This window comes from Ahaetulla prasina, chromosome 3, assembly GCF_028640845.1.
Source record: "Ahaetulla prasina isolate Xishuangbanna chromosome 3, ASM2864084v1, whole genome shotgun sequence".
In the NCBI taxonomy this organism is placed as follows: domain Eukaryota; kingdom Metazoa; phylum Chordata; class Lepidosauria; order Squamata; family Colubridae; genus Ahaetulla; species Ahaetulla prasina.
This window is the reverse complement of record NC_080541.1, coordinates 157375585-157398049: the sequence shown is the minus strand read 5'-3', so window position 1 is coordinate 157398049 and position 22465 is coordinate 157375585. Positions and strand designations below refer to the sequence as shown.

The following is a 22465-nucleotide window of genomic DNA, read 5'->3' as shown; positions in this document are numbered from 1 at the left end:
AGTTAGTCAGAATGCAGCTGCGGGTGATAGAGGCGGTTCGAGCTCCCATGTAACACCCATCCTCGCAGACTGCACTGGCTGCCTGTTGTCTTCGGATGCGCTTCAAGGTATTGGTTACCACCTTTAAAGCGCTCCATGGCTTAGGACCGGGATATTCTGGGACCGCCTACTGCCATCTTGTATCTCCCAGCGACCTGTGCTCACAGAGAGGACTCCTTAGGGTGCCGTCAGCCAAGCAATGTCGACTGGCGGCCCCAGGAAGAAAACCTTCTCTGTGGGGCTCCCCACCTGTGGAACAAGCTTCCCCTGGACTTGACAAATACCTGACCTTGGACCTTTACTTGAACTTAAGACTTATTTGTTTCGTCTTGCTGGACTGGCTTGAATTTTAATTTCAATTTTTAGCTGATTTTATGGGGTTTTAATTCTATATTAACTTTTAGCGTTACTTGTATTTTAATATTAGGCCAAATTTAATAAGTTTTTTAATGTTTGTTTTTAATATTGTATGTATTGCTGTATTTTTATTCTGGCTGTAAACTGCCCTGAGTCCTTCGGGAGAAGGGCGGTATACAAATTAAAATATTCTTCTTCTTCTTCTTCTTCTTCTTCTTCTTCTTCTTCTTCTTCTTCTTCTTCTTCTTATTATTATTATTATTATTATTATTATTATTATTATTATTATTATTATTATTATTATTATTATTATTCTAAAAGGCCACCAAATTTGCCCCCGTATTCTAAATGCACCCAAAGTTATCACTATGTAGTGCTCACCCTGGTGCTCACTACCAAGGTTCTTGTTTCACTGTTAACTAGATTGTTATGAAATATCACCTCTCTTGTCTATCAACTCAATCTGACAGTAATAATCCCCTACTCATTAAGAAATGCAATCCTAGGCTGCATTAATAAAGAGGTAGAATAAAAATCACATAATTTCTAGTACCGCTTTACAAAGCCTTAGTATGGCCAAACTTAGAATACTGCATCCAGTTTTGGTTACTACAATACAAAAAATATGTTGAGACTCTGGAATAAATGCAGGGAAGAGCAACAAAAATGATTAGGGGGCTGGAGGCTAAAATGTACGAAGAATTGGATATGTCTAGTCCTGGTGTTGGCAACCCGCGGCTCCCGAGCCACATGTTGCTCTTTGACCCCTTTCCAGTGGCTTCCTGCTGACCTGGTCGTGCGACTTGCTCTCCCCCCCAAGACACTGGCCCAACCCAGCTGTGACCAATGCCAACCTCGCTAACGTGAGGGCTGGCGAGGTGGGAATGGGATCTGTGGAAGAGGGTACGATGGAAAGGGGGACAGGTCCACAGCTGAGGAGCGAACACAAGCTGCGGCGGTGGCTTCGCCGAAAATGGTCTTCCTCCTCCTTCTCCTGACACGATCCCCTGGCCGGCTGTTGCAGGGCTGGGAGGGAGCGCACGAGCGGGGATACCCTCCTCAAGTGAGCGGCCGGGTTTGGCCAAAGCGCAGCGAAGGTGCGCAGACTGGTTGACGGGCGAATGATTTTGTGAGGATGCTCTGTCTTGATCTCCAGGGTGGGAATACGAGATTTGGTGGGGCCGGCCCTCTTTTCCCGCTGCCCTGAGCTTCTTTACTCCTCCAGAGGAGTTGATTGAAAAGCGTTCTCCGGCAGTGAAAGTCCCCCGTGTGAGATTTAAAGCCATCCAGATGATCATTTTCAATAAACACTGGCGACGGCACCACTCCACTCGCTTGACGGTATCCCCACTCATGCACACCCTCCCTGCAACAGTCACCCAGGGGATCGCGTCAGGAGAAGGACGAGGAAAATCATCTTCAGCGAACCCACCACCGTAGCTTGTGCTTGCTCCTCAGTCAGCCCAGATTTCCTAAAAGTTGCAAGAAGAAAGAAAAGGAGTAGCAAAGAGCCACAAAGAGAGCTCGCCGGGTTGGCCCAGCCTCAGCTTTCCGAGAGAGAGAGAGAGAGAAGAGACACAGAGACAGAGACAGAGAGAAGGTGAGAAAATGATCAAGGGAGACAATGAGAGAGAGGGAAAAGAGGGAAACAAATGAGAGTGAAGGGGGAGAGAAAGAAAGAAAGAGAGGGAGAGGAAAAAGAAAAAAGCAGAACTAAGTGGGAGGGGGAGAAAGAAAGAAAGAAAGAAAGAAAGAGAGAGAGAGAGATCCATTCCCCACAGAAGACACTAGGATCCACAAAACCTGGGTAGGCATGGCTGGGGGGTGTCATGTGACTAGGTGGGAGTGATGTTGAGTTGGCCACGCCCACCCAGGTTTTGTGGTTCCTTGTGTTTTCTGTGGGAAACGGGTCCAAATGGTTCTTTGAGTGTTTAAGTCTAGTCTAATGAAAAGGATGACTAGGAAAACATGATAGCACTGTTTCAATATTTGAGGGATTCCTAGAAAGACATGGAGGTCAAACTATTTTCCAAAGCACCAAAAGACAAGACAAGAAACAATGATTGAAAACTAAGGAAAGAAACCACCTAGAATAAAGAAGACATTTCCTAATGGTGAGAGCAATTAACTAGTGGAATAGCTTGCCTTCAGAAGTTGCTCTATCACTCAAGGCTTCAAAAAAAGACTGGTTAACCATTTGTCTGAAATGATATAGGGTCTCCTGCTTGAGCAGGGGGTTGGATTAGAAGATTTCTGAAGTCTCATCCAACTCTATTATTCTAGATTCTAAATCAATGAGAAATGCTCAAATTTACAAACAAGACACAAATCATTTGGATAATCCTTCCAGGGAAAGGGTTTTGATTACTTGCTACATCTAGAAAGTAGAGAATGCTGTTTGCACTTCTTATATTCAGTTTTATATAAGAACAACAGAGTTGGAAGGGACCTTGGAGGCCTTCTAGTCCAACCCCCTGCCCAGGCAGGAAACCCTATACCATCTCAGTCAGATGGTTATCCAACATTTTCTTAAAAATTTCCAGTGTTGGAGCATTCACAACTTCTGCAGGCAAGTCATTCCACTTATTAATTGTTCTAACTGTCAGTAAATTTCTCCTTAGTTCTAAGTTGCTTCTTTCCTTGATCAGTTTCCACCCATTGCTTCTTGTTCTACCCTCAGGTGCTTTGGAGAACAGCCCGACTCCCTCTTCTTTGTGGCAACCCCTGAGATATTGGAACACTGCTATCATGTCTCCCCTAGTCCTTCTTTTCATTAAACTAGACATACCCAGTTCCTGCAACTGTTCTTCATATGTTTTAGCCTCCAGTCCCCTAATCATCTTTGTTGCTCTTTTCTGCACTCTTTCTAGAGTCTCAGCATCTTTTTTACATTGCGGCAACCAAAACTGAATCGCGGCGACGAAAACTGACTCTTGTATTTGTACCAAGCAGCCTATCACAGCTGCCCCATCTAACTTTTAAAATGCTAATTAGCTACCGTATTTTTTGGAGTATAAGATGCACTTATGGGGGAAAAGAGGGTGAAAATCTGGATGTGTCTTATACTCCAAATGTAGCCACGCCCAGCTTCTCAGACGAAGGTTTCAGAGACTGAAAAAAGCATCAGAAACGAAGCTTCAGAAACGAAGCCCCCAAACAGAGCTTCAGAAAAAAAGCCCCCAAACAGAGCTTCAGAAAAAAAGGCTCTGAAGCTCTGTTTCAGAGGCTTTCAGAGGCAGAAAAAAGTTTTTTCTGAAACAGTGTTTCAGAGGCAGAAAAAAAAGCAAAAATAAAGCAAGGCAAGAGCTCACAATCAAGGAACCTGTTAAAATTCACCTCTGGGAACAGCTGATTTGGAGTATTCCAGGAGGTCAATCCACCTGCGAATCAGCTTTTTTCTTATTTTCCTCCCCCAAAACTAAGATACCTCTTATATTCCAGGGCGTCTTATACTCCAAAAAATACGGTATGTCCTGGAAGTGCTATTGGGTCAGATCCAGGGAGCCAAGCCTTTATCAATTTTTTGAATGCACTTGAGTGCATTCAAGCTAGGACCAGTTTTTAGAAAATACGGAATTCCCAGTTCAAATTATTCATGAGATTTGGGTGGGTGGGGAGTACAAAGCTGTTTAGAAGGGAAGAAAATAGAGACCCAGAAAGGTAATTGACGGACATTTTTCTAGATTACTGATGAAAAGAACTCTACTGATTTATGATGATTTCTTGTAATTCCCACTTCCCTTTTTCCACAAAGCCTCCATTAAGTCTCACCACCTCATTACTCCTAAAATGTAGGCCAAATGTTTCCGTACTCTGTTCAGCAGTGTGCCAAAGACTATGCCATTTTTTGGTCTTTTCACTGATGCCATAGCAAATTGACCCCTCGTGTTTTTGCTGTAGCCTTCTAAATTCATTTTACAACTTTAAGATGGAAAAATAATTAGAGATCATTTGATACAGATAGAATTTCTAAAGGCAAAGTTAGATTGGTCAGCTTTAGTCCTGTCATCCTGTTCACAAATTTGAATTTTTCCTTTGTGATTCCCACAGATTGATGTAGGTTCATCATAATCCAAGCATACAAAAAAATGGGGTTATGAAAGAACCCAACTAATTTCTAACATATAGATTGGATAATATAGGGGAAGAGAATTGATCCAGTTTCAGGAAAGGGAAATGGCTTACTCTTCATATTATAGAAAAATATATTACTCCATGAGATTTTGTTTATGTTGCCTTTATTGACTTGGCCTTTGTTGGCCTTTAACCAGATCCCTTCAACTTCAGGAGAATTTAACTGCTGTGACCCTTCAGAGAAGCCCTGATGTTGACATACTGACGATTGTGTGATTGTATTAAATAAAAAAGTCTTACTACTCCTGGATCTCCATTTTCTCCAACCTGCCTTCCATTGAGGACCTGTATACTGCACAAATCAAGAAGAGGGCCGTGAAAATATTTGCAGATCCCTCGCATCCTGGACATAAACTGTTTCAACTCCTATCCTCAAAACGACGCTATAGAGCACTGCACACCAGAACAGCTAGACACAAGAACAGTTTTTTTCCCGAAGGCCATCACTCTGCTAAACAAATAATTCCATCAACACTGTCAGACTATTTACTGAATCTGCACTACTATTAATTGTCTCATAGTTCCCATCACCAATCTCTTTCCACTTATGACTTTATGACTATAACTTGTTGCTGGCAATCCTTATGATTTATATTGATATATTGACCATCAATTGTGTTGTAAATGTTGTACCTTGATGAACGTATCTTTTCTTTTATGTACACTGAGAGCATATGCACCAAGACAAATTCCTTATGTGTCCAATCACACTTGGCCAATAAAAATTCTATTCTATTCTATTCTATTCTTCATGCAGTTTGCTTGAAGTGCTTATCTTGTTCTCGCTATAGGCACAAATTTTAAATTTGTGCATTAATTTGTTTCATTAATGTCAATATATTGCTGACATAAATTCTTGTGTAGGCAGCCCTTATTTTGCTTGACAGAGTATACATGTTTTGTGTAGTTTCAGTTCTTAGTAAGATCACTATGAATAAATATTTAACATTTTGTCTTATGTGTTCTAATCACAGCATTAATTTGACAGATTGAGTAAATTATTTCCCTTTCACCAAGAAACAACCTTTTTTTTCTAAAGAAGCTTTTTGATCTGTTTAGTCAGACATTAACAGACAAAATATACACTTGGATCATTAATGCATATTTTTATGCATTAATTTATTCACTCAATTTGGCTGCCACCATTCTCAAACCTGCTTTAATGTATTACATAATTATTGTCTGAAATTTCTATTTTCCTGTATGCAAAAGTTTTGGACCAGTTCCCTATAAGCTACTTGCATAAGCTTTTCCTGCCCCACAAATAGGCTGCTGTTGTACTGAATGTGCTATGATATAAAACACAATTTGCTGCAGGCCCAATACTTTTATTTCTTTAATGCACAAACTACTTTCACTCCTAAGCTGACCTATCTAGGGACTAGAAGGGAAAATGTTGGTAGATATTTCAACTTTAATTAGCACCGCTTTTCTTAGCTAGAAGTAAAATAAAAAGGCAAGATACATATTTTCCAATTATAAATGCACATCCTAGAAAATAGACTATTTAACATAATTAGATCTACTTTAGAGTAAACATGTAGAATTTTACTGTTTGTTTGTTTCAGCAATGCAGCTCTTCTGTTTAATCATAATGAAGTCCTACCTATTAATATTTTTCCCATGTTATTAAAAAGTTCTATTTCTAGAATTTTCTAAATTGGTTTACTTTGTGTACTATTTTGCTATGAAACTGACAGAATATTTTTCTTACTTCAGTACTAATGTTCTGTTCCAGTTCCAAACTACTGTTCCAGTTGGAGTAGAGTAGATGTAAAATGCAGCCTAGTTTTAAAAAGAATACAAGTAGTCCTTGATTTAACACAGTTCGTTTAGTGATTGTTCAAAGTTACAATGGCACTGAAAAAAAGTGATATATGATGGTTTTTCACTCTTAGGACCGTTGCAGCATCTTCATGGTCACCTGATCAAAATTCAGTCACTTGGCAACTGGCTCATATTTATGGTGGTTGCAATGTCCCAGGGTCATGTGATCCTCTTTTGCAACCTCCTGACAAAGCCAAAGGGGAAGCCAGATTTATGTACCAACTGAATTACTAAATTAACAACTGCAGTGATTCACTCCACATGTGTGGCAAGAAAGGTTGTAAAATGGGACAAAACTGACCTAACAAATGTCTCTCTTAGCAACAGAAATTTTGGGCTCAGTTGTGGTTATAAGTTGATGATTATCTTTACTCAGCATAGGCAAAGTAGCTCAAGTACAAATGTAATGCTATAACAAAATATGGTTACAGTGTTATTTGCTGGTTGGAAGCCTGAATCAAATGAGCTACAATATGATCAAGAGCCATAGGTTCTGATACAACAATTCTGTCATGTTTCAGGTTTCAACTTTTTTCATTCATTGATATTGAATGCATAGCATAATCTTCATTTAAAGGGGGACTTCTTAGCCGGAGCTATAACATCAGATCTAAAAACAAAGAGAAACAAATGAAAGCAAAAAGTAAATCTATCTCTAGTCAGCAGGAAGAAATAACAAAACATTATTAAATTTTACATCACTGGGGGAAAATAAAATATTTTAAAAAATAATTGACATTATTGGATAGTTGATAATACTTTTCAAATTCACTATAACTAATGAATACATAATGGATGGGCATTCTAGAGAAAGATCTAGTGTTAAAGCAATTTAGGTGATAAGATTTTTTTTACAACCAATAAAACAATATAGCATAGAGTTTATGCAACTTTGATAGGGGTGGTTCTACGCTGTGTTCTCTGCCTTTGGAAAGGCTTTGTGCACATATAGTGTTGCCTGTTTTAAAAACCAAATTATTAGTATATAAATGTACACTTACATTTCCATTAACTTTATTTAATGTGATTGTTTTTCAAATTTGCATTGTTTCCAAAGGAAAGGCCACACTCTTTTTGGCATTCTAAATTATACTAAGACACCAGGGGGAAGTCGAAGACTTCGGTCTAATATTCTGGAACCTCTGATTGATGCTGATAGTATCAACACAAGATTGGATTCTGTTCAAGAGCTCCTTCAGGATGAGGAATGCTTTTTTGGTCTTCAGTCAGGTAAACAAATTCTGCTTTGTAAAAGGAATAAAATAGTTTATAGTTAGATTGGTGCAATGTACAGGTAGTCCTTGACTTACAACAGTTCATTTAGTGACTGTTCAAAATTACAACAGTGCTGAAAAAAGTGACATGACCATTTTTCACACTTCTGACCATTGCAGCATTCCGTTAGTCACATAATCAAAATTCAGGCACTTATCAACTGACTCACATTTATGACAGTTGCAAGGTACCGAGGTCAGGTGATCAGCCTTTGTGGCCTTCTGACATGCAAAGTCAATGGGGAAACCAAGATTCACTTAACAACCGTATTGCTAACGTAACAACTGCAGTAATTCACTTAACAACTGTGGCAAGAAAAGTCATAAAATGGGGCAAAATTCACTTAACTGTCACACTTAACAACAGACATTTTGGGCTCCATTGTGGCTGTAAATCAAGAACTATCTGTATCGTATTTTAATTTTCAAAACTTCTGAATGTATTAATTCATATCACTAATAAGTTAGTATTGTAAATAAGTTACCCAGATGTAATAGGTTAGCAAGTTAAATATAGGACAGGCATTTTAAAAATTATTTTTCCTATGTTTAATTATAGTTCAAGAACAGCAAACAAAGAAATACAAGAGGCTCAGTAAATAAAAAGATAAAATTATGAAAAAATCCAGAGACAGTAATGAAAATGAGGCATCAGAGAATTTCAGAAAGGATTTTACAACCTTCTTGGACAACTGATTACATAAAAGAAAAGCAGTTACTGAATAATCACAGAAGCAATGAAAATTACTGGCCATTTACAATTGCCATTGGGTATATAATGAACATTTTAATAGCATATGTGATATAGAATCAACTTCTCTATCTGAGCAAAAGCAAATGCAGGAATTTAATCTATCTGACTAATCATTATCCTAATTGGTAGTACCCTAGTTCATGTCAAAATAAAATATCTCCAATGAGGAGCATGAAATATATTTTTAAAAACGTAGACCAAGGAACAAGGGAGCTATTGCACTGTAGAAAAACATAGAAAATACTAGTTCTATCAATCTGAATATCTAAATCCCAAATTCTCTACTTCAGTTCAGCCAGAGTTTAATCAAAGCCAAGAGCAAAGAGTGCTGACAAGTAAGGGCTGCAGTACACCAAATCATTGTTAATTTGTCTCCTTAGGGTAGATCTTAACCTAGCTGGTGATGTGAGATTCGCTCAAAGGCTTCCATTAGCCAGAATTTATGTCAGCCAAATTGGACCATTATGTGCACGATCAAAAGGAATTATTTATATCTGTAAAAAAAAAGGGGGGGATAGCACAATGGCCCAGTTACAGAATTTAATTTTAATTTTTTTTTATGAAATTAAATGTTTACCAAGGCTTTTGCAGTTCGTCAATTGAGAAATTCATTTTTGAACCTTGGAAGGTGAAACTGAAGGTCATTCAGAGAGAGATTCATCAAGAAGCTGGACATGGGCTTTGTTGCCTTGGGACACAGTAAATTACCAAGAAAGTATGTAGTCCAAGTCTATAGAGATTTGGTATTATTTTCAGAGTTAACTCTGGCTGGAGTTGAGAAACAAGACTCCAAAACAGAGAATAATTTTTATTGATGACAGCCCACTGGATGATTTAGATTTTTCAAATTTGTGGTTTTTTCCCAACCTTTAAAAGCTTCTTATAGCCCTTCTTTAAGGACTAAAATGTTTCATGTTAGGGAGAATCATTATATATATATATATATATATATATATATATATATATATATATGTATGTATGTATGTATGTATGTATGTATGTATGTATGTATGCATTTTTATAAGCTAGAATTACATTTTGAGTCGAGATTGGATCAGTTGTTAAACTGATGTGAAGAAGATTGCTGGGCAGGCTGAGTATACTTCTGGACAAGGGTAATGATTCTTTGATAACTAGAGATTATTTCATGGGGGTTGACTGACTGCACATGGATTGTTTTAGGAGAGTAGCTAATGGGGCAGCAAAAAACAGAAAAAGTTCCATGGACCAGTCTACTAATCCAAATCGGTCTGTTTCCTGTCCAAAGGGATGAATCATTGAATGGTTAGGTTCAATTAAATAAAAAGCAAAGACACCTGTAATTTATATGTGATCATTCTCTGGACAAAGTGTAAAAATGCTTGAAAATATTTACAGGAAAGGATGAAGATGTTTGTAATTAGTATTGTCAGACCTGCAGAACACAACAATATTACCAAAACAATCACCTCACAATGGTATCTATGTCCATTTTCTTGCTTGCCATTATTCCCTAACCCCCACATCATGTTTGTAAGATATAGTTATTTCATGGTATAACTGGAGAAAGAGAAAAGGGAATGGAGGCAGATAATTTTACATTTCAGCAAATATATCATAATGTCCGCAGATACAGGAAACAGGCCTCCATCTCAGTATTGATTATTTATTATTATTTTTATTTATTTATTTGACAAGACTGTATTAGGTAATAAATATAAACATAGATTAGATGCATAAAATAGCTACAAATAGAGGAAATATTAGGACAGAGATGGTAGGCATGCTGGTGCTCTTATGCACGCCCTTACAGACCTCTTAGGAATGGGGTGAGCTCAACTGTAGACAGTCTTAGGTTAAAATTTTGGGGGTTTTAGGATGAAATCACAGAGTCAGGTACTGCATTCCAAGCATTAACCACTCTGTTGCTGAAGTGCATGTTTTCTGCAGTTGAGTTTGGAGCAATTCACTTTAAGTTTGTATCTATTGTGTGCTTGTGTATTGTTGTGGTTGAAGCTGAAATAGTCATTGACAGGTAGGACATTGTAGCAGATGATTTTATGAGTTATACTCAGGTCATGCCGAAGACGGCGGAGTTCTAAATTTTCTAAACCCAGAATTTCAAGTCTGGTGGCATAAGGTATTTTGTTGTGATCAGAGGAGTGGAGAACTCTTCTTGTAAAATATTTCTGGACACGCTCAATTGTATTAATGTCCGAAATGAAGTGTGGGTTCCAGACAGGCGAGCTGTATTCGAGAATTTGTCTAGCAAATGTTTTGTATGCTCTGGTTAGTAGTGTAATCTTTCTGGAGAAGAAGCTACGCAAGATTAGGTTTACAACTCTTAAAGCTTTTTTTGTGATGTAGTTGCAGCGGGCTTTGGCACTTAGATCATTTGATATGAAAACTCCAAGATCTTTGACGGAGTGAGGGTCATCTACAAGGTCATGTCCATCAAGCTTGTATTTAGTGTTCTGATTCCTTTTTCTAATGTGTAAGACAGAGCATTTGTTGGTTGAGATTTGGAGTTGCCAAATTTTTGACCATTCCGACACAAAGTCAAGGTCTTTTTGAAGGGTAGTAGCAGCATTGTCTGTGGTGTTAAATATTTTTACATCATCGGTGAAGAGAACGCAGTTGCTTATAATATGATCGCAAAGGTCATTTATGTATAGTATGAAGAGTGTTGGTCCTAGAACGCTCCTTGGGGGACACCGCTATTAACAGGTGCAGAATTTGATAGGGCACTCCCTATTTTGACCACTTGGTCTGTTTGACAGGAATGCAGCTATCCAATTATGTAGGGGTCTAGAGATGCCATAAGATTTTAGTTTTAGAAGTAGTTTGTCATGTACCACTGAATCAAAGGCTTTACAGAAGTCTATGTAAATTGCGTCTATTGCTTATGTTATCACAAATCTAATTTCTGTCCTTTTAATAAAAACATGAAACTTGAAATACACATATCTTAAATTCAAAACGTTTTGAATTTGAATAATTTTGTACATGTGTAGAAATAAACCCTAGAATTTAAGTTTGGTTTGTGTATCAAACTAAAAGTTCTGTTTGATTTTTTTTCTAGTTATAGGAAGATTTTTGGACACTGAACAATTACTTTCAGTTTTAGTACAAATTCCAAAGCAGGATACGGTATGTTTATAAATATTTTTATGGAATACATTATAAATATCTATCAATTATCTGTCTCTATTGCTTGTCTATTTTAGAGTATTCTGTTCACATAGAAAATATGAATCAAAACCACTTTCTAAAAAGATTTTCAGATATGAATACACAGACATATATATACTGTATATGGAGAGATGGTATTTTTATCCTTTGCATTGTACTAGAAATGTTGGATTCTCTATAATTTATTTATAATAATTTTTAGCTTGGCAGAACCAGTTATGATATTGCTATCTTCTAATATGCACAAAAGAATGTATAGTTAGTTGTTTCATTTTCACTAAAATAAATATATGATTTAGTTTTAATTACACAAAATTAAACTCTTTTAAGATTTTTTTGGGTTTTTTTAATCAGTAATCAAATGGTTAATTATTTAGTATTATACTGGATGTCTGTAAAATTCTCTATAAATAATTAGTAGGAAATGACATGATGTCATTTAGTTAAATGAATCGGAAGAAGTTGTTGCTCAACTTGGAAACCACATCGCTCTTTTTTCCTTCCCCTTATTTTCTTCCCATTTTTCTTCAAACCTTGACAGTATGTGATTACCTAGTGTTAATACCAGAGGGATGCACTGTAGTATAACACTGCCAAGCTAAAGGCTTTAAGAACAAACAATTTATTGGAGAAAGACGAAAATATCTTTTAACATTTCTAACATACTAGCTCTGATTATTGTGCTTACCAGGAAAATAGTAATGACAGTTAAGCACAAATAGCTATGATAATAAACAGTTATCTAGAGCTGTTTTCTACTGTACCAACAATAACCTGATCTGTTTTTAAAATAGGTTAATGCGTCTGAATCAAAGATAACCAATTTAATTTATCTGAAGCATACTTTGGAACTTGTGGAACCTTTGAAGGTATTATATCCTAAAATACTATGTAAATATCAATTATGGTTATCATGTCATTAATTCTCAAATCAAGGAATATACACTATTAAGTCAGGCCTTTACACTGTAACATGCTACTTTACCAGTGGGACCAGTTGCTTTTCTCTATTTAAAATATAATCATCATGCTAACCAGAATGTGATACAGTTAAGCTAAACAGTAGATAACAGAGACATTAGGACAGTGATGGCTAACCTTTTTGCCATCCCATGCCAGGGTAGGGGGAAGATTCGCGCACGTGTGTGCCCACACCCATAAGTCTATGTGCCCCGCCCTGCACATGCACACGCAACCCCCCTCTTTCCCTGCTCCTGGCATGCGATGGCCCGGTAGGCCCGTTTTTCTTTCTCACCTGGCTCCAGGTCCTCTCTATGCATCTGGGGAGGGCGAAAACAGCCTTCCCCACCCCTTCGGAGGCCCTCCGTAGGCCCAAAATGACCCGTTTCCCAACTTCTGGTTGGACAGGAAGTGACTTTTTTTTTTTTATTTGAATTTATATACCGCCCTTCTCTGAAGACTCAGGGCGGGTTACACAGTGTTAAGCAATAGTTTTCATCCTATTTGTATATTTATATACAAAGTCAACTTATTGCCCCCAACAATCTGGGTCCTCATTTTACCTACCTTATAAAGGATGGAAGGCTGAGTCAACCTTGGGCCTGGTGGGACTTGAACTTGCAGTAATTGCAAGCAGCTGTGTTAATAACAGACAGACTTAGTCTATTGAGCCACCAGAGGCCCTCTAGGAGTCTCTGCAGGCTAGGGACAGCAAACAAGTCACTTCCTGTCCAACCAGAAGTATGGAAACGGGGCGTTTTGGGCCTCCAGAGGGCCTGGGGAAGGCTGTTTTTGCCCTCCCTAGATGCATAGAGAGGATCTGGAGGCAGGTGAGAAAGAAAAATGGGCCTTCCCCACCCCCCGCAGGCCCTCCGGAGGCAGGAAACAGCCTGTTTCCCTACTTCTGGTGGGCCCAGAAGGTCTGAAAATCAGCTGGCTGCCGTGCGTGTGCGCATTGGAGCTGAGCTGGCATGCCCACTGATATGGCTATGCGTGCCACCTGTGGTACGTGTGCCATAGGTTCGCCATTATGGCACTAGGATATCACTTGATCCTTAAATATGACAAATGTCTGTATTGGGAGTGGGATCCTACCAGTTTAACAACCGGTTTGCTAAGCATGCATGCACTTGACACGCACTGTGTGTGCGTGCGCAATTTGGAGAAAACTCAAGTTTCGCATTGCTGCCAGCAAGGAAAACAGCTGAGGCACGGCAATCCACTCTGCTGCACCAATCAGATGGGCTTCGGAAACGGAAATATAGGTGCGTATACTGCAGAGGCGGGTGGGAGGGCCCACTTCAAAATCAGAGCGAACCGGTTGCTCATGGCTGAAAGTCGGAGCTAATGGTTTGCCCGAACCGATCTGAACCAGTAGAATTCCAACACTGATCTGTATATCTAAATATACCCCAGTACACAGTCACACACTAAACTCTCATATTGTCCAGTCCCTGTATATTTACCTGCTGGACTGTCTACTCATTGCTTGCAGCTATCTGATAACCATGGGTTTATATATGTGTACATAAGAAGACAGATTAAAAATAGATGGAAGGAAATTCAGAATGAGCTTGCTTAATCTGTGCCCAAAATATATCAAGGAACCTACACTACAGGTGATCCTTGATTCACGACCACAATGGAAACCAAAATTTATGTTGTGTGTTATGTGAGACATTTGTTAAGTGAATTTTGTCCCATTTTACGACCTTTCCTGCCACAGTTGTTAACTGAATCACTGCAGTTATTAAGTTAGTAACATGGTTGTTAAGGGAATCTGGCTTCCCCATTGACTTTGCTTATCAGAAGGTCATAAAAGGTCATATTACCCCAGAACACTGCAACCATCATAAATATAACCTAGTTGCCAAGTGTCTGAATTTTGATCACATGATCAAAATTTTGCTGCAACGGTTATAAGTATGAAAAATGGTCATAAGTCACTTTTTTCAGTGTTGTTGTAACCTTGAACGGTCACTAAATGAACTGTTGTAAGTCAAGGACTATCTGTACTCTCTTGTACTGAAAATGGTAAACCATAACTGCCTCTCCATTATCAGTATATCTTTCCCAAGCTGTCAAACTGAACTCTTTTAGATAGCAAGAAGGCTATCTGTTTTCCTCAAAATGATCATATGGAAAAGTTACATGCCATAATGCTTCAAAGGCATTTTACACATAATATTGTTCATATATTTTCCATAGAAGCTGGGAGGAAGTGGACTGGCTGCATATAGAGAATCTTTGATTGAGATTCTCTATAACCTTTAGAACCAATCTGTTCTATAACCTTTATGCTTGATTCTTGTCGTTCATGCTTACTTAAAAGTTCATACTTGGGGGGATTATTATCTGGTAAATAAGTAATACCTCCTTCAGGAAAGGAATAGTCTCTTTATAACTGCTGCAGTCCTGATCGCTCTTGTGGAATATCTTTGCCAGAAGAACATCAGGTGTGGGATCTTTTGATCATGTTTCTAGTTGCCCATGCAAAAATATAAGCTTAGCCAATTAGCCGTGTCCTAATACCATATAGATAGAGCTACTGCAATTGTTTGATAATTTGCTCCTATGAAAATTCGTAGAACTGTTTTTAACCTTTTAAAATTCTAAATAGGTATGGAACTATCATGGTGTGCACCTACCTATCAGGCTATTAATAGATCTATTAAACTATAATATATATATATATAACTATATATACCAGTGATGGCTAATCTTTTTGCTGTCGCTTGTCAAAAGCATGGGAGGGGGTCGTGCACATGTATGCCCACACCCATAATTCAATGCCTCTCATGCCATGCCCCCTGCGCATGCACATGAGACCTCCCCCACGTGCTCACCTCCACCCCCACACCTTGTTTTGGGCCTAGCAGGCCTCCCTGAAGCCTTTGGAGGCTGGAAATGATCCATTTCCCAACTTCCGGTGGGCCAGGTAGGCCCGGTTTTTGCCCTCCCCAGGCTCTAGAAGTTTTCCTGGAGCCTGGGAAGGTCGAAAACAGCCTCCTCTGCCCCCGCCCCCGGATGCCTTCCGGAGGCCAAAAACACCCCCCAGACTCCTGGGAGGGGAGGGGTAGCATGGGCAGGGCCAGTCAAAAATCAGCATGCACTGGAGTTGAGCTAGAGCAATGGCTCACATGCCCGCAGATATGGCTCCACGTGGCACCTGTGGCGTGCCATCACAGATATATACTATATATTTAATATTTTATATATATGTGTGTGTGTGTGTGTATATATATATATAAATACTATTGTTCTGTCCCCCCTTTCTGGCAGGAGGCCTGGCTCGGGGGGCGCAACACCTATTTATAGTACATATCAGTGATGGTGATCCTTTTTGGCACCAAGTGCCCAAACCAGAATGCACATGCATGTATGTGCATGTGTGCACCCCGAACCATTGGAAACCCCAAAACCAGCTGGCCAGTGCACATGCCTGTTTTTTGGCTGGTTTTGGCCTTTTGGGGGGCCGTTTCAGGCTGCTTTTTGGGCCATTTTCAGGTCATTTTTTTGGATTTTTTCAGGCTGGTTTTAGCCCCAAAAATGGCCCAAAATGGCCTGAAAAATGGCCTGGGTTTTTTGCCATTTTCTGGACCATTTTCGGATGCTCCGGCACCCACAAAGGCCAGCTGGCCAGCACACATGTGCACACTGGAAACCAAAAGAGCAGCTGGCAACGGCACATTTGCCCACAGGAAGGGCTCTGAATGCCACCTATGGCACGCGTGCCATAGGTTCGCCATCATGGATATATATATATTTAACCTTAAACTGTCTACTGTTGACCTCAACCCATTCCTACGAGGTCTCTAAGGGGCATGCATAAGCGCACCAGCATGCCTACCATCCCTGTCCTAATGTTCCCTTTTATATGTATCCATTTCATGTATTCATAATTATGTTTATACTTATATCTGTTACCTATTACATGCTTGATGAAATAAAATAAATAAAATACATACCTACATACCTACATACATACAATCTTTTAGAGCAGCAGTCACCAACTCGTGGTCCACGAGAAAATTTTGGTGATCCGCAGAAAAATTATTTGCATTTTTTATATTGCACTAAATCAGGGGTCCTCAAACTATGGTCCTGGGACAGATATGTGCACTGAACATTTGTATTGCTGCAGAGAGTCTCCCCCTTCGGATTTTTTTGTGTGGGTTGGAGTAGGGCAGAAATTCCGACTTGGAGTCTGTTTTAGCCTCTTGGTGCAGGGCTTTGGGTGAAGGCTGGAGGGAAGCGCCGCTGGTGGTGAAGAGCCGGAGGGCCTTGTTCCAGTAGGACTGCATCATGTCTTGGAATTAGCTGACCATCTCAGCCCGGTGAGCCTCCAGGCACCTGTACCTGGCCTGGCACTCCTGCAGGTCTTCCCTCTGCTTGGAAAGCCTATGCTCATAGTCCTCAGTGAGGTGCTTCTGCTGAGCCTCCTTCTCAGTCAGATCCAATTTGAACTGAGCCAGCTGTTTTGCCAACTCTTTCTCGTGGTGGCTGCTTAGCTCCAACAACTGTTTCCTGTTGGGGCCCTAAGGAGCCGGGGACGGGCAGGAGAGGAGTGGGTGGGACGGTGAGTAGAGGCTGGCAAGGCGCCCCTCAATGTGAGTGACTTTGAGCTGGCCATGCCCACCCAGTCACATGACCACCTAGCCATGCCCACCCAGCCGGTCATTAGGCAAATCACATTAGTGGTCCGCGGAATTTAAAATTGTGAATTTAGTGGTCCCTGAGGTCCAAAAGGTTGGTGACCCCTGTTTTAGAGTACCTGCTTGAAGGGCCTCCATGTCCTGAAATAAACTGGATAGTAGCAACTATCAATATTTATGAGTCAGGATTTCTTCTTGTGGCATTCACTTCTTCTGCCAGGAATCAGTGTTATTTTTCTTAGTTTAACACATGAAAGCTTTTCAATGTAATTTCATTATATAAACTAATTAACAAACTGAAGGTATGACTGACACAACAGTAATGCAAACAACAGGAATAATGTAACTTTGTAGCTAATAATGTGATAATTTATAAAGAAAAAAGGGGGAGACTCCTGGAATTTTTTTAAAAAATGACATATTGCTCAGATGCCTTCTTCTTTCTTTTATCAAAAAACTTGCTCTTCTAAACGAAAATTGACCGAAGATAAGTATCAGTTATTTTCTGCGAATCAAGTGCAAATTTTGTCTTTGACAGTTAATAATAATAATAATAGTAATAACAACGGAGTTGGAAGGGACCTTGGAGGCCTTCTAGTCCAACCCCCTGCCCAGGATTTTTTTTTGTTAGCTCCTGAGCCCCTGTTTTGTTACATTCCAAATACCAATAGTTAGTGGTATATTTTATGATGTAGCTAAGAATATTTGCAGCTTTAATAGCAATAGCACTTACATTTGCGCTTCACAGTGCTTTTACAGCCCTCTCTAAGCGGTTTACAGAATCAGCATATTGCTCCCAACAATTTGGGTCCTCATTTTACCGACCTCGGAAGATGGAAGGCTGAATCAACTTGAACCAGTGAGACCTGAACTGCCAAACTGCTGGCAGCTGGTGATCAGCAGAAGTAGCCTTCAGTACTGTATTCTAACTGCGGCTCTTAATATGATTCAGAGTCACTTTACTAATTCAGTTGATACCTACCTCATATAAAACAATATTAGAAGAAATCAAAATCATATATATTAATGTTCTAACATCTGAGTTGCATTTCTAATAACGAGGATTTTAAGCAATTCAATACTGTTTTCTTCAACATATTATTGATTTACAGATATGTTTTCTTCAATTTATATTTTATTATATTGATACAGATAATATTTTTAGCAACTTTTTGGTTTAGTTAATCATTTTTGTGGTGAAAGTGGCATGAATCAATTAAATTTACTTGATACTATTTAAGCCAATTCTTTTGTGCATATATTTATTATACTGTAATTTTTGATTTACTTATATTTTAAATAATTTTTAAAAATAAAGTTATATTTCTTTCCATCCAAGCCTTAGTGAAGTAAGATAGTAGTACATTAAAATTCCTGCACTCTTGTTCATAAAGATTTTAATTTTATTTAAACAGGAAGCCTTAAAAAGCTATAAGACACCATTGTTAAAAGCTTATTATAGCTCTTTGGAAGATAGCAGGTACATTATAAATACAGTTTTATATCTAACATTGTACATTAGATAATAAAAGTTAAAGTTACTACTCATTGTAATTGTTAGTATTATTCATGTCAAGAAAGACAGTAATATTTAGATTTGTAAATAATTATTAACTTGTTTTCAACATATCTATCACAATGAAACTGTAACTAACTAAACAATCCTGACAGAAATATTATCATTTGAAGAAAAGTAGTTTTTCAGATAATAATGAAAAATAAATATTGCATTAGGCAATTCAACCTATATGAACAAAGTGAGATTATAAAAATATATTATCCAAGTTGGGATAAAAAAATCTTTTAGGCAGTTAATACATTGTGAAATATAACTGTCATTTCCACAATTATGTTTAATTTCTCTAGGTTTAGTATCATTCTTGAAAAGATTAAAACTGTTATTAATGATGATACAAGATACACAAAAGGATGTTTGAATATGAGAACTCAAAAGTGCTATGCGGTAAAACCTAATATTAATGAATTTCTTGATATAGCACGAAGAACCTACACTGAAATTGTGGATGATATAGCTGGTATGAGAAAACAATTTAGAATAATAATTTACTAGAATATATTTGTTTATTTGTTTATTTATTATTAAATTGTTTATAATTAATTGCCATCATCTCACCATGGGGCTGGCTTACAATAGAATGTAAAATTATAAAACGTAAATTTAGCAATGAAACAATAAAAATAAATATTGAAAGTACAGCAATATATACTCTTTAATAATTTACAATATAGTTCAGAGTTAGTGCATTCAGAAGTATGTGCCTTACAAATAAATATATGAATGTATATATAAGGAAATGCAGTCTTCAATTTTAAGTGTTTATATCAAATAAGAAAATTATTTAAAGATTATAAAATGTTATTCACATTGGGCAACATCTCCTAGATTATTATTCTTTGATGACTATTTTGAAATAAATGGGAATTGTGTCATTGTTCCTATGCAACCAAAGCTTTATAGGCATATATTAGAATAGAATAGGAATGAGAGTTACATGTCAGATAAATTTGCTTTTTATGGATCCTTCCTTCCTTCCTCCTTCCCTCCCTCCCTCCCTCCCTCCCTCCCTCTATTTTGAATTTATTTGTGGGAAAGGGTTGTCATATGAATTTTCCTTATGTGGAAAACAAAGTACAAAACACTATTTAGACTAGTGTTAGATTTAACACTTTTTAAAGAAGGAAGTTGTTTACATGCTGTGGAATTATAAAGTGGAATAACCCATTAATTACTTCTTGAATTATAATTATTAATTGCTTCAAGGAAAGTTCTGAAATTTCAGATGGAAGAAGTTATGTCCTTGTTACTAATTTTTTAAAATTACTTTCCACTCATTTTTATAGTGTATTTATCATTGTATTTTATAATACAATGCTATTTTTAAAAAAAAATTACATTATTTTTTGATATTAATATGAATTAATATACTGATTAATTTTAATGCCCATACAATGTGGTTGATTGTCATAACTAAAATATTTATTTATACCTTGCAATTAAGGAATGATAACACAGCTTGCAGAAAAACATAACCTTCCTTTGAAAACAAGCTTTAGTTCAGCTCGAGGATTTTTTATCCAGATGACTGCTGATTGTGCAGCAGTACACAATGGTCAACTTCCTTCAGAATTTACCAAGGTAAGCAGTTTGAAAATGTTGGATCTTAAATATATTATTTTATTTTTATTTATTTGATTTTCATCCTGTGTTTTGTAAGTAACTCAAGGCAGCAGACATACATAATTCTTCTTCTTCCTCCTATTATTACTGCAACAACCCCATGAGGTGGGTTTGCTGAGAGAGTAACTGGCCCAAAGTCACCTAGCTGGCTTCTATGCCTATGGCATGAAAATTATAATTTAACTAATGTATCTTTTTCACTAAAGAATACTGCTGATTTCTATAAAAATAACTATAATGAAACAAATTGTATTTTTACTTTATTATTGTCATAACCAAGTAATTTGTATAGACTGAATTTTCTTTGCAGCCTGTTTTCAGTATTTGTGTAATGTTAGAGCACAGTTTAATAGAAGGTACTGAATGTTGCTGCCTTTGTATATCAGGACTGGAATAAAAAAATATTTTATCATTTATTACTATTTATTTTTTAATAATGATCAGTGTTACCATCATAACTAACTAATGCTTTACTTTTGTGTCCTTGCTCTGTTACTAGTATAATTAGCTAAAAGTTTAAAAATAATCAAGATATTTCTATTTTATTTTATTTATTTTATTTTTATTTTATGATCATGATCATGATTTATCACTTGTTGCTTGCATGTTGCTTGCATGTCCGCTGAGAGATTATGCACCGGAGACAAATTCCTTGTGTCTCCAATCATTCTTGGTCAATAAAGAATTCTATTCTATTCTATTCTATTCTATTTAAGCACACACTTTAGAGATAATTTTTGGTTGATCTTCAGGAATTAGGAGTATGACTATTCAGTGTATTTAATATATTTTAATGTTCAGTTTGAAAATTTCCCACAGATTACTAAAATGAAAAATGTATATAGTTTTACTTCACCCGATTTAATGAAAATGAATGAAAGATGCCAGGAATCCTTGAGAGAAATCTATCACATGACTTACCTGTGAGTAACAATTATATTGATTATTCTAAGTAGAATCATTGTGTTAAATGATCATTTAATAATGAGGCTTTTAAAATTGTTGTCATGAAGAACCGTAGACTATAAAGTTTTTAAGCTAAGGACAGTGCCTCAATTCTGGAACCCAAACATCTGGCTTTTTAGAAGTTTTAGGACCCTTTCCTGTCTTCATGATTCAGTCTCTACTTCAGCCTTGATGCTTCTTGTACAATGTACAGATGATTTGCAGATCCCTCGCATCCTGGACATAAACTATTTCAACTCTTACCCTCAAAACGACGCTATAGAGCACTGCACACCAGAACAACTAGACACAAGAACAGTTTTTTCCCGAAGGCCATCACTCTGCTAAACAAATAATTCCCTCAACACTGTCAGACTATTTACTGAATCTGCACTACTATTAATCGTTTCATAGTTCCCATCGCCAATCTCTTTCCACTTATGACTGTATGACTATAACTTGTTGCTGGCAATCCTTATGATTTATATTGATATATTGATCATCAATTGTGTTGTAAATGTTGTACCTTGATGAACGTATCTTTTCTTTTATGTACACTGAGAGCATATGCACCAAAACAAATTCCTTGTGTGTCCAATCACACTTGGCCAATAAAAAATTCTATTCTATTCTATTCTATGATCCAAGATGGCACCGCCGAAGGCTGCTTCGGTGAAATGCTCTCTAATGGTTTCTTTATTTTTAATTATTCTCTGCGACTCACTATGGATTGCTTACTCACGAGACCATCTGCTAAGAATTAAGCAACGTTTCTTTAAGGAGCAGTTTTCTGTGATGTCACCCCCTCCCCACCCTGTCTTTACAAATGCAGAGGAAATTCTAACACAGGAAGAAGAAATTTCCCCGGAGCGATGGATTACCAAGAAAACCAAGCACAGGAAACGGAGGTAAAAGGGCGGGAATTTTAATCAAACTAAGGAATAGTTTCCCAATAGAACTGCTCTGCCTTCGATCTTCCTGACAAATTTACATTCACGTGCTAACAAGATGGATGAAATACTCCTTTTAAACAGATGCAACTCTGATTTTCACAGCGCAGCTGCCATATGCTTTATTAAAACCTGGTTACATGATGATATTGATGACAACAGCATGCAAATTTCAGAGCAGACAGAATTGCAGAATCATC

The 22465-nt window shown here is 37.6% G+C and overlaps 1 protein-coding gene across 1 annotated transcript in view; it reads left to right on the top strand.

Annotated features, from left to right (window-relative positions):
- MSH4 (mutS homolog 4) overlaps positions 1-22465 on the top strand; it is an 88458-nt gene that overhangs the window by 43443 nt on the left and 22550 nt on the right. The window contains exons 7-13 of the mRNA XM_058178379.1: positions 7415-7587; positions 11447-11514; positions 12351-12425; positions 18587-18651; positions 19038-19207; positions 20192-20328; positions 21190-21293. Of these exons, the coding sequence (XP_058034362.1) occupies positions 7415-7587; positions 11447-11514; positions 12351-12425; positions 18587-18651; positions 19038-19207; positions 20192-20328; positions 21190-21293 (792 nt within the window). The remainder of the gene's footprint in view (positions 1-7414; positions 7588-11446; positions 11515-12350; positions 12426-18586; positions 18652-19037; positions 19208-20191; positions 20329-21189; positions 21294-22465) is intronic.